Consider the following 16570-nt stretch of genomic DNA (forward strand, 5'->3'; position numbering starts at 1 on the left):
CACTTGCCTTGCATGCAGCCAACACTAGTTCAAACCCTGGTACCCATATGGTACTTACTCCAAGACTGCCAGAAGTGATCTCTAAGTGCAGTCAGGAGTAAGCCCTGAGCACAGCTGAGTGTGACCCAAAATCTAAGAATTAGAAATATTAACCATCACTTCCCTACTCCTGTTCTCAGAAAGAGGTGCTTTTTGGATTACACCTAGGTTGCAAAGAAACAATAGGAAACTGACTCAATATTTGAGAGGAGGTTTTACATTTACTATGGCAAGTATATATGATTTATTTCTGAAGTTACTCTTCATTTATGTTTACTTTTTTAACATTCTAAATATATTTATAAGCTTTTTCAATTGAGTCACTAAAAATGCTTGAAACAAGAGGTTTGCTATCTAAATAAGTAAATCTTTGCCACATATAAGCGACATAAAATAAACCTTTATATTTTGATACAAATGATTAATCCTTACAAATATATTTTCAAATATATTTTCCAAGTTCTTCCAAGTCTTTTATTAATATTTAGAGCTATAAATTTCCTTCCAACTGTTAGTGTAAAATAAGCTCTATAATTTATTATACATTTTACTTTTTATTCTTTGTTGGTATTGTACTTTAAGTAACAGGGTATGATAGTGTTTAGACAATTGTTTTAGACAATTTATTTATCACTGTCATCCCATTGTTCATCAATTTACTCAAGCGGGCACCAGTAACGTCTCTATTACACTCAGCTCTGAGATTTTAGCAGCCTCTCCTTACTCATCTTTTCCTAACAATTGGAGGGTCTTACAGGGTCAGTGGAATGAGACCTATTGTTACTGTTTTTGGCATATCAAATACGCCACGGGGAGCTTGCCAGGCTCTGCCATGCGGGCAGGATACTCTTAGTAGCTTGCCGGCCTCTCCAAGAGGTATGTATATATCTGTTACTATATTTTGGATATGAATATGCCACGGGGATCTGGCCAGGCTCTCCAAAGTGGGCAATAGACTCTCAGTAGCTATTGATTTATAAAGGTACTAAATTTAAAGACCCTCCACCAATGTCCTTGTGTCACCACAAATCTGCCTCTTCATTCACTGGCCCCCATTCATACCAATTCATACCCCATTCATGCCATTAAGTTCCAAGCCAGTGCTTGGAACTTAAAATACAAGGCTAGGGGTTTGTTGTTCTTTGATATATTTCTTTTTTTATGTTGATTCCTTTTTATTGTTCCTCTATTCGCTATAGCTACAGGTTACTAGGAGCAAGCAGTACATTTATTCAAGGCTTTGTTATTCTTTGGTGTGTTTCTTTGGTTTTTATTTTGATTCCTTTGTTTTTGTCCCTCTATAAATTACAGGTTACTAATAGCAAGTAGTATTTATTATTCTTCTGCTAAGTTATTTAAGTTAATATGATGCCCTTCATTTCTACCTAAGTTAGAATGAACTGAATTATTCCAACCCTCAACTGTGTACTGTGTACCAGTCTTTTTAATACAAAACATTATTATCATTAGTATAAATTAATATCTGACTGATCTTTCCTGACAACAACGGATACAAGGACCTTTTATGTGCCTATTGGTCATCCCTATGTCTTCCTCAATCTGTTCATCATTCCCGTTTTTTAAATTTTTATTTTATTTTTATAAAATTGTTCACAATAATTTATTACATTCCAACACCAATCCCACCACCATTACACCTTCCCGCCCCCATTATTTCAAATTTTTCCAAATGCCATATTCCCATTTTTTAAATGAGATTATTATTTTGTTGTATGGATCTTTGTGAATATTTGACTATCTTAATTATTAGACTTTATGCATTTTTCTTTAGTTGGGCAAAAAAGTTATAATTTTTAATATAACCCATTTATATTTTTTATGGACACTGGAATCAAATAATTCAATAACCTTCTGAGATCATAGGTTAGAGAGTTCTATCTATGGTTTACTCAATAATATGCTGATTCTTGTCCACCATTGAGGACTTGATTTTACTTTGAATTAAGTTTTATGAGTGGTATGAGATATTATTTCAATATCGTTGTTGATTTTGTTGTTGTTGTTGCATATAACTGTCCAGTTTCCCTAACACCATTGACAAAAGAGGCTCTCTTTCTCCACTTTCTGCACTCAGCTCTCTTGCCAGAGATGAGCTATGTATTTTCTGAGGGTTTAATTTCTGATCTATTAATTATGTTACGTTGGTCTGCAAGTCTTTTCTTTATTCCAGTTCCACACAATTTTCATTTTGTAGCTTTTTGATTTTCTCTGTGTTCTTTAGTTTGGGAATTGGGGTTATACCCCCAGAAGTGCTTGGGGGTTATGCTAACTCTAATCATCGATCACTCGTGACAGTGCTCAGAACACCACATACAAGGGATGAAATGAGGTTCATCTGTCTGCAGGGCAAGCAATTTAAGCCCGTACTATCTCTCTGAACCTATAATGTAATTTGAAGTCAGGGACTGGAATACCTCCATTTGCTTTCCTTGAAATTACTTTGACTAATTGGTAAAATTTATCATTCCATACAAATTTTAGTAAAATTTATTTTAAGTTCTAAGGAAAGCATCAGAATTTTCATGGTGGAATCTGTATGGTGCATTGGGTAAAACAGTCATTCTGACTATTTTTCTAGTTCATAGTATAAAATATTTTTTCATTTCTTTACATCCTCTTTTTTTTCTTTCATTGGTAACGCAGTTTTCTGCATGTAAGGTAACATCCTTTGTTAATTTGATTTTGAGGTTTCCTAACAGCTTTTGTGAAACTAACATTACCTTAATACCAAAATCAGACAAATATAATACTTACAAAATGAAATTACTGACCATTATTTCTGAAAGACATTGATTGATGCAAAGATCCTTAACATAACTTTAGAAAACATCACTGTCACTGTATCACTGTCATCCCATTGCTCATCAATTTGCTCGAGTGGGCACCAGTAATGTCTCCATTGTGAGACTTCTTACTGTTTTTGGCATATCGAATACACCACGGGGAGCTTGCCAGGCTCTGCAGTGCGGGCGGGATACTCTTGGTAGCTTGCCAGGCTCTCTGAGAGGGACAGAGGAATCGAACCCGGGTAGGCTACATGCAAGGCAAATGCCCTACCTCTGCTGTGCTATCGCTCCAGACCTAGAAAACATAATCCAATAATATATTAAAGGTTAATATACCATCATTAAATGGATGCATTCCAGGGATGCCAATCAATTAACCTGAACGCTTTGTAACGTTCCACATGGTGACTTAATAAAAGAATTTAAAAAAAAAAACAAAGTAATTTTAACAAAAGGAAAAGATAAGAAAATAAGAAAGCCAGCCAGCTATATAGGTATCATAAATCAATATCATCATAATTATATATAAAATTGTCACAGTTAAATAAAATTTCTCTTGTGTATAGACATAAGAATGGTTTTGAACTCCACTTTTACAAATTCCTCTCTAGCATGCAGTTCTTTCATATAATGTATGGAGACCAACTCAACTACACTAAACTGTAAACAGTGAGACAGGAAAATAACCCAAACACTCAATTCCCCATAGGAGACTCATATTTATTACGTTCAAAGAAACCCCTTTGCCTAAGTGAAGTGCAGGTTCATTCTCCATTTTGTTAGGAGCTCTAGCAGAGTCAATACTAAATGCAGTAACTGCATCTCTGTTTCGTTGATGATATGTGTTGAAAGATAAACAGAATGGCCCGGTTTCAGAACACTGTAGAAACCTTCTATAGAGTTTTCATGAGTTTGCCTCTATATAGCTACAGGAATCATTTCCCTCACACTTTGGGTGACTTGTCTCTGGCATAAGTTGTCTGTATTTACTGGAGAGCTTTATTCTCAGTACCTGTAGCTAGTTTTTATTCTCTTCAAACATTTTATCTTCTGTCTTCGGTTTACCTTGAATCTCTCTCCTTTACATGTTATGTTCAAAAGATGGATGCATCATTTCTGTCCTTACAGACATCTTACTATTCACCTCACTATCTTGCAAACTCCAGTAGAATGATTCAGAAAATATTCTAGCAGTTTACAGAGAACCACTGATTTAAATCCTGTTAATGATACCAGTAAAATCTTAGACCTAGTTTAAAGGAAGGGCCAGAACGATAGCACAGCAGGTAGGGCACTTGCCTTGAACACGGACGACCCGGGTTTGATTCCTCCATCCCTCTCAGAGAGCCTGGCAAGCTACGGAGAGTATCCCGCCCACACGGCAGATCCTGGCAAGCTACCTGTGGCATATTCGTTATGCCAAAAACAGTAACAAGAAGTCTCACAATGGAGATGTTACTGGTGCCCACTTGAGCAAATCTATGAACAACGGGAAAACAGTGTTACAGTGCTACAGTTCAAAGGACAATTCCAAAACCATATAAAATGACAATCAACAAAGAAAGCAAAAGTACATGTACCTATGGAGGTCAAACAAATCTAGAGAACATTAATCAGTGGGCATCCAACCTGAAATAGTCAATCAATGTCTGTGGACAGTATTTCCATTATTATAATAATAATGGTATTAGTAATTTTGTATAATTTACAGAACTTTAAATAGTGGTAAGGGATGGAGTAAAACAATGAAGACACATCGTTGGGTGTATTGGGCAGAAAGCCACTAGTAATTTTTGCCCATTTTAGCACTTTTTCACAATTTTCACAGCATTCAGTGGTCCCAAGATGTAACAAAACACGACATACTCTTCTTCTAGTAACTATCGCTTTTTTAAAATTATTTATGCTTCAGTTTGATAGGACTGGGACTTGTCAACATTATGCCAGAGAATAGGCTTCCTTTCAAGGAATCTGGGCGTTCTGTGTTTGCTCAGAGGCAATTCTTTGTTTGCTCAGTCTTTTAGATTGAGTTATTTCATAGAATGGCCCCTTGATTCCAGGAAAGAGACTTCCAGAAAGCATCTCTCCGTTCTTATTAGAGTCTCAGAACAAGACTCAAAAAGAACTGACAAAAGTTCCTTCCTCAAGACATTATTTTGGACTCACGGTCTTCAATATATGTTTTATATATGTGAAAATATTACAACAGTTTTATGAGAAGATGATGCAGAATAAAATTTCAGATACTATGTCTTTGTTATATCTTAGAAGAAAAGGCTCCTCTGCTTCTCTGTGCCAGCCTATCGCAACTGTATGTAGTTTCTGTCACTACTTGTTTTTCCACAGACTTCCAATCATGGAATTCTAAAAGGCCATAAGCTTTTGCCTTGAAAAGAATTGCCTCAGTTACAATAATTTTTTTTTCAAGTCACAGTCCCATTGTCTACTTTCTTTGGTCTTCCTTTTGAATCTTCACTTTGAAAGTACTTTCAGATATCTAAAAGTGCAATTTTTTTCCCTACATGTTTCTTTAAGTATGAAGCAAATTGAGATCATTATTATTTTTCAGTTTATTAGTTGTTTTCACATAAAAATGTTTAAGGAGCTAGATAGAGGGATGATAAATATTCATTTAGGAGTGTGTATCGAAACAATATATTTGGTTGTCCTAAAGCATTTATTCTATGAAAATCATCTATCAGGGCGCTGGAATGATAGCACAGCAGTAGGGCATTTGCCTTGCACGCGGAGGATTTGAGTTCGATTCCTGGCATCCCATATGGCCCCCCAAGCAATGCCAGGAGTAATTCCTGAATGCAGAGCCAGGAGTAACCCCTGAGCAAAGAAAGAAAGAAAGAAAGAAAGAAAGAAAGAAAGAAAGAAAGAAAGAAAGAAAGAAAGAAAGAAAGAAAGAAAGAAAGAAAGAAAGAAAGAAAGAAAGAAAGAAAGAAAGAAAGAAAGAAAGAAAGAAAGAAAGAAAGAAAGAAAGAGAGAAAGAGAGAGAGAGAGAGAGAGAGAGAAGGAAGGAAGGAAGGAAGGAAGGAAGGAAGGAAGGAAGGAAGGGAGGGAGGGAGGGAGGGAGGGAGGGAGGGAGGGAGGGAGGGAGGGAGGGAGGGAAGGAAGAGAAGGAAGGAAGGAAGGAAGGAAGGAAGGAAGGAAGGAAGGAAGGAAGGAAGGAAGGAAGGAAGGAAGGAAGGAAGGAAGGAAGGAAGAAGAAAGGAAGGAAGAAGAAAGGAAGGAAGGAAGAAAGAAAGAAAGAAAAGCACCTATCATAGTAGTAAGGTTTTAGTGGTTTTGGTGAGAATAGTTTAGCACTGTTGGCACAAAGACTGAGAGAACCACTTATGAAAACTGAACAGAATAGATAAATTTACTTATTGCGTGGTAGGCCCATCTTACAGTTCTAGGTATTATTCCTTGCTCAGTGCTCGTGAACAACCCCTGGAAGTATTGTAAGACCTTATGTAGTACTGAGTATCAACAGAGAATTGGCAGGATCCAAAGCAACCTTCACTGCTGCACCAGCACTGCAGCTCCACCATCTATGCATGGATAATGTATACATGGATACATCTGTACATCTATACATACACCAATACATGAATAGAAAAATCTTTAGATTTATCATCTATCTGTAGATACCTGCCATGCAAAATACGAATATTCTTCAGTGATCATATTACCAAAAAGCAAACATCCTTAATCTCTTCTCTGTAAATAAAAGTGATATTTTGAGTTTGGCATGTTACAGTGGCCAAAAAGCGTGTTTTATTACATTTGTCAAATATACATATTTCATTTGTCTCAAAGTTTAAGGAATGTTGAATATCCAGGGATCACCTTGCCTCTTCATGAGAGCTTATATCTATCCCATTACACTATTAGAGGGGCTGACGATAGTAACAGAAGATAATTATCCTAGAATCTAGAACTAATATCTGGAAAATACATAGAAGCAAGCTATTGTATGTGTGAATTTTTGATAATTCTGGGTATATGTTATGTTCTGAAAAAAGAAATCAAAAATAAATTTCATGATTATTAACTAGAACCATCATTCATTATCTCATTTGCCTAACTAAATTGGAATGAGAAGAAACACCTTAACCTTCATGGATCTTTGTCTGTTACATAGTGCATCATTTCTGAGATATAGTCAATCTGAATTAGATAGTGTTGACTTAGCCATAGATAAATAGTAACACTATCTCTTTTTATTTATTTCCATTGATCAAACTGTGCAATTCCATTTGAACTTCACCATTCAAGCAATAAAATTCCTACTTCATTAAATCTTCTTAAATGTCTCTCTTCCTGTTGTTATTTTTTTCTTTTCTAGCAATACTTCCACGCAGGAGGAAATGGCCTGAAAAAGAATTTCTTGGAGAAAAGCCCAGATCTTCAGTCTCTGAAATATGCTCTCAGTCTTTATACTCAAACTACGGATGCCTTGATAAAGAAATTCATAGACACTCAAACAACCCAGAGTAAGTAATGTATCCTCTGTGAGTAAAAAGCAAACTGAATACTTAACTAAAAGTCAGCATAAAAAATTATTGTAAGTAGTACTGCTGAATTTTACTATGAATTGAAACATAAGAATAATGAGGATTGCTACCAGATTTTTATAACACACATCAATCATAAATTTAGGAATAATTTGTATAACATTCACTTGCATTACTTGTCATCCCGTTTCTCATCAGTTTGCTCAAGCGGGTGCCAAGAGCGTCTGCATTTGTCTCTGTCCTTCCCAACGCTGCCATATTGGGGGCTCTTTCAAGGTCAGGGGAATGAGGCCCATTATTGTTAATGTTTTTGTCATATCAGATACGTCACGGGTAGCTAGCCAGGCTCTGCCATACAGGTGGGATACTGCATCCCTTTCTTCAAGGAGCTTTGTTTTATAGTCTCTGGATCTTGGCCGTAGATGAGATTACATGGCACAGGGGGCAGTTTGTGGGTGTGACTGCCAAGCTACTGGAAAATGGGGGATCTGAGTGGGGGAGGCCCAGTCTCGATCCAAGCATGCTTGGAGATCTCAGCCATGAGTACCGCATACCTGGGTTACTCTGCCAGTTCCTTCATGTGTGAGACTCGTCTGAGCATGTGGAGAGTGGCCTTGAGTATGACTGAGGCTGGGTTCTGAAGGATTTTGGCTGCCGGGGTTCTGCTTGGGGCAGGGAGGGAAACTCAACCCTCCCCCTCCAAGGGGACCTGGGTGAAAACAGCCTTATAGTAACATATAGTAAAACTATATGGAAAGGTTGACTCTGATTTGTGGTTTTATATAAATTTTATAAAATCTAGTTTAATCCCACCAACAGTCAACATCCAGAGACTATAAAACCAAGCTCCCGGAAGCGACATCTTATAGCCTAGTTCTCCCTCTTGGAGAACCTGGCAAGTTACCAAGAGTTTCCTGCCTGCATGGGAGAGCCTGGCAAGCTCCTCATGGTGTATTCATATGCCAAAACCAGTAACAATGATAGGTCTCATTCCCCTGACCCTGAAAGAGCCTCCAATGTGGCACCATTGGGAAGGAGGAGTAGAGAGAGTCTCTAAAATCTCAGAGCTAGAACGAATGGAGACATTACTGAGACTTCTCAAGAAAATCAATGATCAATGGGATGATGATGATGATGATGATGATGATGATGATGATGATGATGATAATGATGATGATGATGCAAAAGAGACTTTACTTGCTCTATTATATGCACTCAGCTCCTTTGTCATAGATTAACTATCCATAAATTTGAGAGTTTGTCTCGGGACCTTTGATTCTGTCTCATTAGTCTGCAAGTCTATTCTTATTCCAGTACCACACAGTTTTAATTATAATAGCCTTGCTATACAATTCAAAATACGTAAATACAGTATCTTCCATCTTTTGTCTTAAAATTGTTCTGGCTATTCAAAAGTTTTAAGGTTCTTTATAGTTACTCTTTCCTTTTGTTCTCTCCATTTCTAAAATCTTGTCCTTTTCTCTCCAATTTTACTTTTTTTCTATTTTTTTAAAATAGATTTAGATAACTTTCTTTTGTAGTAGTTTAAAAACTGCAAGGATTTAACTCCATTATAAAGTTATAAACCAAAATTCAAATGAAACCTATCAATTAGGAAAATGCTGCTTTCTTTGCTTTTTTATATCCTGGAAAATAAACTAGTATGAAGTAAAAATACTATTAAATTCTCAAGTGAAACTAGTAGTTCAAATTATAATAGTTTAATATTCTAACAATGTGCTGCAATAACAGAACATATCTTTACTCTAAATTCTCAACAAATATTAATAGAAAAAAGTCACATTCAATAAATCACTTATTTAGAAGTAAACATGGAGTCATATATACTACCTGTTTTAATATTGGTTTCTCAAGAGAAATGTTTTGTCCCTCCAGGAGAATATTTGATCTTACCTGAGTTTTCCTTGGTATCTCTGGGAGTGATGGTCCTGTTTCTTTGTGGCAGCTAGTGGACAGGCACCAGGAAGATAATAAATATCTCACATAGCCAGCTTCCCACAACAACAAAAAAATTATCTTACTCTCAATATAATAGGGCTCAGATAGACCCTCTATTGTCATACTAAAATGACAAGTGAAAATTACTAAAATGTAAGTCGTATCAAAAATAGAAAAATTTGGTTTGAGGAGAAATAGAAGGCAGAGGAGTTTGTAGTTAATTGAGCCATACAAAGAAAAGTCTGAATACAAACTGTCCTAGAAGTATATACTTGAACATACAATATTAAATTCCCAGTTGTCAGATACGTTCATGATATATTTTACTAGGACCCACTGCTTTCAAATCCATACTTCCCACACCACTACCTTTGTTTAAATTAATAGTTTAGTATTTTTAGATGAAAACATACAGAATAGTACAGTAGATTTTGTATTCCATTCACTGTATCACTGCATCACTGTTATCCCATTGCTCATCAAATCACTCTGGCGGGCACCAGTAACATCTCCATTGTGAGACTTGTTACTGTTTTTGGCATATCGAATATGCCACGGTAGCTTGCCAGGCTCTGCCGTGTGGGCAAGCTACTCTCAGTAGCTTGCCAGGCTCTCCGAGAGGGATGGAGGAATTGAACCCGGGTCCGCAGCGTGCAAGGCAAATGCCCTACACACTGTGCTAGTAGGAGTAATTTTACTATTGTCAGTAATTGTTACATTCCTTTCTCTTTTTTCAATTTTATTGAATCACCGTGAGATAGTTACAAGCTTTCATGTTTGGGTTACAATCTCACAATGATCAAACACCCATCCCTCCACCAGTGCACATTCCCCACCAACAATATCCCCGGTATACCCCCCTTTCCCACCCTCCTCCTGCCTCCATGGCAGACAATATTCCCCATACTCTCTCTCTACTTTTGGGCATTATGGCTTGCAACACAGGCACTGAGAGGTCATCATGTTTGTTCTATTATCTACTTGAACAAACATGATGTTCGGCATGCATCTTCCATCCTAACTGAATCCTCCAGCCATCATTTGCTTTGTGATTACTTCTCTATTCCATCTGCCTTCTCCCCTCCGCTCATGAAGCAGGCTTCCAGCTATAGGGTAATCCTCCGTCTAATGCCAGGCACAAAAGTCAGATCAAAGTGGATTAAAGATCTCAATATCAGACATGAATCTATAAGGTACATAGAAGAAAATGTAGGCGGAACTCTCCATGACATTGAAGCTAAAAGCATCTTTAAGGATGAAACAGCACTGACCATGCAAGTGGAAGCAAACATAAACAAATGGGACTACATCAAACTAAGAAGTTTCTGCACTTCAAAATTGTTACATTCTTCCTTTTAAAATTGCCCCAATGATTTAGATTTAGTTGTTAGTTTGAAAACTATACTTCTGTTTACTTCTCAAGAATGTTTAAGAGGAAAGTGCAAATTTCATTTATTGCATTCTCATTATTATGTTCCTCATACAAAGCTTATCTAAGAACTATTTTATTATACCAAAGTCCCTTTGAATATTTCTTACAATAGCAGGCAATGAAAAATGAATTATACTAAAACACATTAGAGTTTTTTTATCAAAGCGGCAACACAATTTGAAATGTTACAGAATGATTCATTGCTGAGTTATTTCATGCCATATTTTGTTTCCTTATCCGAGTTTTTATTACAATTTAGGGAACTGAAATTCAAAGTTTCTCAGAAAACTAGGGGCTATGTTATGATCAATATGACTTGCTCATAAAGTATTATATATGTATTTATACTATATATGGTATTTTATGATGATTAATTCAATTTTAGTATATGTTGATTATCTTATTTTAGCTTTCTATGACCAAAGTCCTTTTGTGCCTGATTATTTGAAGTTTCTTCAAATTTTATCCTTTTGTCATTTTAATAAACTGTTTCCTGCTTATGTGGAATACAGTAATTTTTAATATAAAATTGATATCCCGCATTTTCCAGTAGCTAGGAGTGATAGCACAGTGGGTAAGGGATTTGCCTTGCATATGACCATCCCGGGTTCAATTCTTCCAATCTTCTCGGAGAGCCCAGCAAGCTACCGAGAGTACCTCGCCCACACGGCAGAGCCTGGCAAGCTACCCATGGTGTATTTGATATGCCAAAAACAGTAACAAGTCTCACAATGGAGATGTTACTGATGCCCACTCGAGCAAATTGATGAGCAACCGGATGACAGTGATACAGTGACAGGCGGTCACACCCACAGACTGCCCCCAGCACTGTGTAATCTCATCAATGCCAACATCCAGAGACTATAAAACCAAGCTCCTGGAAGTGCATAGCTGCAATAGCCTAGTTCTCCCTCTCGGAAAACCTGGCAAGCTACCAAGGGTTTCCCTACCAGCACGGCAGAGCCTGGCAAGCTCCCTGTGGCATATTCATATGCCAAATACAGAAACAATGATGGGTCTCATTCCCCTGACCCTGAAAGAGCCTCTACTGTGGCACTGTTAGGAAAAACGAGGAAAGAGAGGCTTCTAAAATCTCAGGGCTAGGACAAATGGAGATTACGGGGCCCACTCGAGCAAATCGAGGATCAACGGGATGATAGTGACAGTGATAAAATTGAGATCAGAAAGCTGCTCTTTCACATTTTAGAATCCTTGAATGTACTCATAGCATTATATAAAGAGTTCTAATTATCTCTAGTTATGAGATACCATAGAAGATATGTCTAGAAGTAGAAAAGAAAACATTCCAAAATGTTCCATTCACTGATGAAAAGTACTTTTCCAAGAGAAACTTTTTTTTGAGCTTAAAATTATAGGATAACATAATTTTAATACTATTTGGTTGTTGAAAGAACTGGTATCAAATTTAATTTGCTTTCATATTAAGGCCCCCACCTGAAACTTCTACTTGGTGCCATGGGTTGCTAAAAATGAAATCACTGTAAAATGTTCTCAAAATAGAAGGGAAATATTAAGTTTTGCTCAGCCATCTTTGATTTAATATTCATTTTAAAACAGAATCTGGGACAGTTTCTCATTCTGGTCAATAAGCATTTCAGGATGCCAGAATCCCGTTATTCAACAGATATATGCCACTGCCTTATACCTGGTACAGGAGACTAAAGTAGCTACAATTCCTTGCAAGGTAGCATTCCCAATCAACAACAACAAGGTCAATAATGAACAGTAAAGGGCAGTTTATGTAGTTCTTCTCTTTAAATATTGTTATTGATCTAATGAAATTCCAATTTTGATGAAGTTCTTCACTGCAATAAAAAAGCTGTTGGAAAATGACCTTAATAATAGCAGTGACTGTCACTGTCAACCCATTGCTCATCGATTTGTTCCAGCGGGCACCAGTAACGTCTCTCATTGAGAGACTAATTGTTACTGGTTTTTGGCATATCCAATAGGCCACAGGTAGCTTGTCAGGCTCTACCGTGCAGGCGCAATATTCTCGGTAGCTTTCCGGGCTCTCCGAGAGGGGCAGAGGAATCGAACACAGGTCAGCCGCATGAAAGGCAAACGCCCTGCCACTGTGCTATCGCTCCAGCCCGATAAGAGCAGTAACTTGAACAAGTCTGAATGCAATGAACCCCTCCCCCAAAAAGTAAACCACAAATGTCAACTCAGCATACAATAACAGCAAGCAACATTATATATGACAAAGTTTTGAGCCTCTCGCTAGTCTTCTCAGCAATCTAAGAAGTCCTTCCTTTTAAGTTAAGAGACTGAGTTCCAAGTAGATTATAAAATTTGAATATCGTGTCAAAAAGTGGTAGGTACAATGACCTACCAGCGGGTAGGGCATTTGTCTTGCATGCGTCAACCCAGGTTTGATTCCTCTGCCCCTCTCAGAGAGCCCGTCAAATTACTGAGAATATCCTGCCTGCACCGCAGAGCCTGGCAAGCTACTTGTGATGTATTTGATACGCCAAAAACAGTAACCACAAGTCTCACAATGGAGACGTTACTGGTGCCCACTCGAGCAAATCGATGAGCAACAGGATGACAGTGACAGTGACAATAATTTTAGTTGAGTCTTAGGAAAAATTCATCCTTCAGAAAACCCTTTCTGACATACTTGATTTCATTACTCTAGCATCTTCGGTGTTCATGTGTGGGATCTTCCCTCTTACCCTCCCCCACCCTTGTTTCCCAGAGCACATTTTTTACACTCCCTGCACATTGAGCCGGGTCATGATGGGTAGTTTATATTTTACTTCTTGTGCAAAGTAATCCCTAAGGACAGGGACCTTGCTTACTTACTGTTACAAACTAGTGCTGCCATGGGGGAGCTTGGTGAATTTATGGTTGCTAGAAAATTTTATGAAGGCAATTAAATATTGTTTGTATGACAGTTCCCGTGTTTTGGGGGGAGTGTGGGGACTCTCCTAGTGGTACCCCCGTTGATTAGTCCTATTTCTGCATTCAATGATTATTCTTGGTGGGACTCAGGGATCATTTGGAGTTCTAGGCCATGGATATTAGTCTCATACTACATTTTTTTTTAATATCCCACAAATGAGTGTAGTCATTCTATTTCTGTCTCGCTTGGTCTGACCTATTTCATTCAGCATGATACTCTCTATGCCCACTCATTTGTAAGCAAATCTCATGACTTCATTTTTCCTAACAACTGTGTAGTATTCTATTGTGCAGATGTGCCATAGCTTCTTTATGCAGTTATCTGTTATTGGGCACGCAGATTGTTTCCAGATTCTGCCTATTGTGGATAGTGGTGAAATTAACATAGAAATACAGATGGCATTTCTGCTGGTTTTGGGGGCCCTCAGTATATATTCCCACAATTGGTATGGCTAGGTCAAATGGGAGCTCAATTTCTAGTGTCTTTTGATGAATGTCCATATTGTTTTCTAAGAAGGCTGGACCAGTCAACATTCCCACCAATAGTGAATGAGAGAGTCCCTTTCTCCTTGTATTCACACCAGCACTGTTTTTCTTCTTTTGGATGTGGGCCAGTATCTGTGATGTGAGATAATATCTCATTGTTGTTTTGATTTGCATATCCCTGATGACTAACAATGCAGAGCATTTTGTAGGTGACTTTGGCCGTTTGAAATTCTTCTTTGAGAAATTTTCTGTTCATTTCTTCTGCCTATTTTTTGATGGGGTTAGATGTTTTTATCTTGCAAAGTTGTAATAACAAGTTGCAAAGTTCAACCAGTCAGAAAGAGAGAGTGAGAGAGAGAGAGAGAGAGAGAGAGAGAGAGAGAACTGGGGACATTGGTGGTGGAAAATGTACGTTGGTGAACATATGGGTGTTGAAGCAATACATGACTGAAACCTCACAACCTTGTAACTGTGTATCTCACTGTGATTCAATAAATAAATAAATAAATAAATAAAGTTGACTAGCTTGCCAAAAAAAATCAGTTATTTTTATGTGATGCATGAGACAGTTTTATTGAATAAATACAAAGGAGCACATAAAGTTAGATAAAAGAAAGTTAGGAATTTTTACCAAACTAGAAATTTAATCAGTTGCATAAAATTCAGAAGCAATCTGGAAAAATTAAATATGCTACTACATTCAATCTATTTCCAACAGATTCACGTACTTCTATTTATTTATTTGCATGCCAGGTATTTCAATCCTTATTTTTAATAATTATAATTGAGGTAACATGATAATAATAGCATTTTCATTTATTCCTTTGGTGTACAACGATACTGTTCCCTGCCTCCCACCCCTGCACACCATCAAATTGTTCAAGTCTTCCAATCTGCCTCTTCCTCCACTCCCATCCTTCCCTCACTGCTGAGTAACCTCAGTTCTGTATTCAAAGTGCAAGGGTTTGTTATATATAATAATGGAAAATATATCACTGTCACTGTCATCCTGTTGTTCATCAATTTGCTCGAGCGGGCACCAGTAACGTCTCCATTGTGAGACTTGTTATTGTTGTTAGCATATTGAAAGTTAAGGATGTGCAAGAGAGGGGGAAACTGCTGCCTTGTACTGCCAAGATGCGGGTGTATGAGAGCATGCTGTGCTCCTCCAGGTCATCAGACTCACAAGCTTAGTTTGTCCATTTAATGTACAAGTGGGGCCTTGGTTCTGCTTCCAGCTTACAGGGCAGCGTCCAGAGGCTCGTCCTATTGTTCTGGCTTAGCACCAACTGTGCACTCAGGCTGAGTGTGTTGTTTAATTTGAACCTTACCCTCAAAAGCTTTCTTCTGAATTCTAGTAGCTATTTAAACTTCTCCTTCTTTGGACTGGAGCGACAGCACAGCGGGTAGGGCATTTGCCTTGCACACAGCCGACCCAGGTTCGATTCCTCCATCCCTCTCGGAGAGCCCGCCAAGCTACCGAGAGTATCCTGCCCACATGGAAGAGCCTGGCAGACTACCTGTGGCGTGTTCAATATGCCAAAAACAGTAACAACAAGTCTCGCAATGGAGACGTTACTGGTGCCCGCTTGAACAAGTCGATAAACAATGGGAACACAGTGCTACGGCGCTTCTTTAGACTACAGGCGTAAAAGATAATTACCAGTGGGTTTCTCCTACTCATCACATAATGTTGCTTATTAGACTATTTTTAAGTTTCCAACTTTCTATTTGCCTCTGGAATACTCTGTGGAATCTCTGACTGATACATGCCTTTGCGGTGTTTCTTTTCCGTGAATTTTTCTATTTTGAGTCATCACAAACTGACATGTTAAAATAAGCAAACCAAGCTATAGGATAATTCTCTGGGGTGAAAGAAAATATTGCTTTTTGATTGCTGGGCTGTCCAAAGTGAACAAAATAATATCTGAACTTTTTATGTGTAGGAATATTCTGGTTAGAGCATCATTAAACCCAGACCTTGCATGCAATGGAGGTTATTTTGCCCAGGATCTTATCTTTTTTGAAAACCTAGTGTCTGACTTAGAGAAGTGGGAATGGGAGCCATTGGTGAAATCATTCATAAAAATGAAGAGTTCGGCAGCAACGGGATGCGCTGGAGATCTCGGGACAGGGGCACTACTGGCACTGCTCTCTGCCAAGATGTGACCCTAGTGGACACATGTGTGCGCCCTCTCCGTTGCTGGATGACCGGGATCCCAGAGGCCAGCTAAACTATTTTTGGTACCAGCAGCTTCTTGCAGAAATGCCTCTAGACTGTGAACTAAGCTACAGCCCCATGCTGCCTCAGGAGGGGAAAGGTTTTTCTCTCTCTCGGCTTTTTCTTTCCAGGGGGCGGGGAAGGCGTGTGCCATCTTATAAGGACCACTGTAGAGAGGTACCTCTATATA

At 38.1% G+C, this 16570-nt stretch overlaps 1 protein-coding gene across 1 annotated transcript in view; it reads left to right on the forward strand.

Moving 5' to 3' along the window:
* UNC13C (unc-13 homolog C) overlaps nt 1–16570 on the forward strand; it is a 473794-nt gene that overhangs the window by 405044 nt on the left and 52180 nt on the right. The window contains exon 29 of the mRNA XM_055126062.1: nt 7186–7333. Within this exon, the coding sequence (XP_054982037.1) occupies nt 7186–7333 (148 nt within the window). The remainder of the gene's footprint in view (nt 1–7185; nt 7334–16570) is intronic.

This window comes from Sorex araneus, chromosome 2, assembly GCF_027595985.1.
Source record: "Sorex araneus isolate mSorAra2 chromosome 2, mSorAra2.pri, whole genome shotgun sequence".
NCBI lineage: Eukaryota > Metazoa > Chordata > Mammalia > Eulipotyphla > Soricidae > Sorex > Sorex araneus.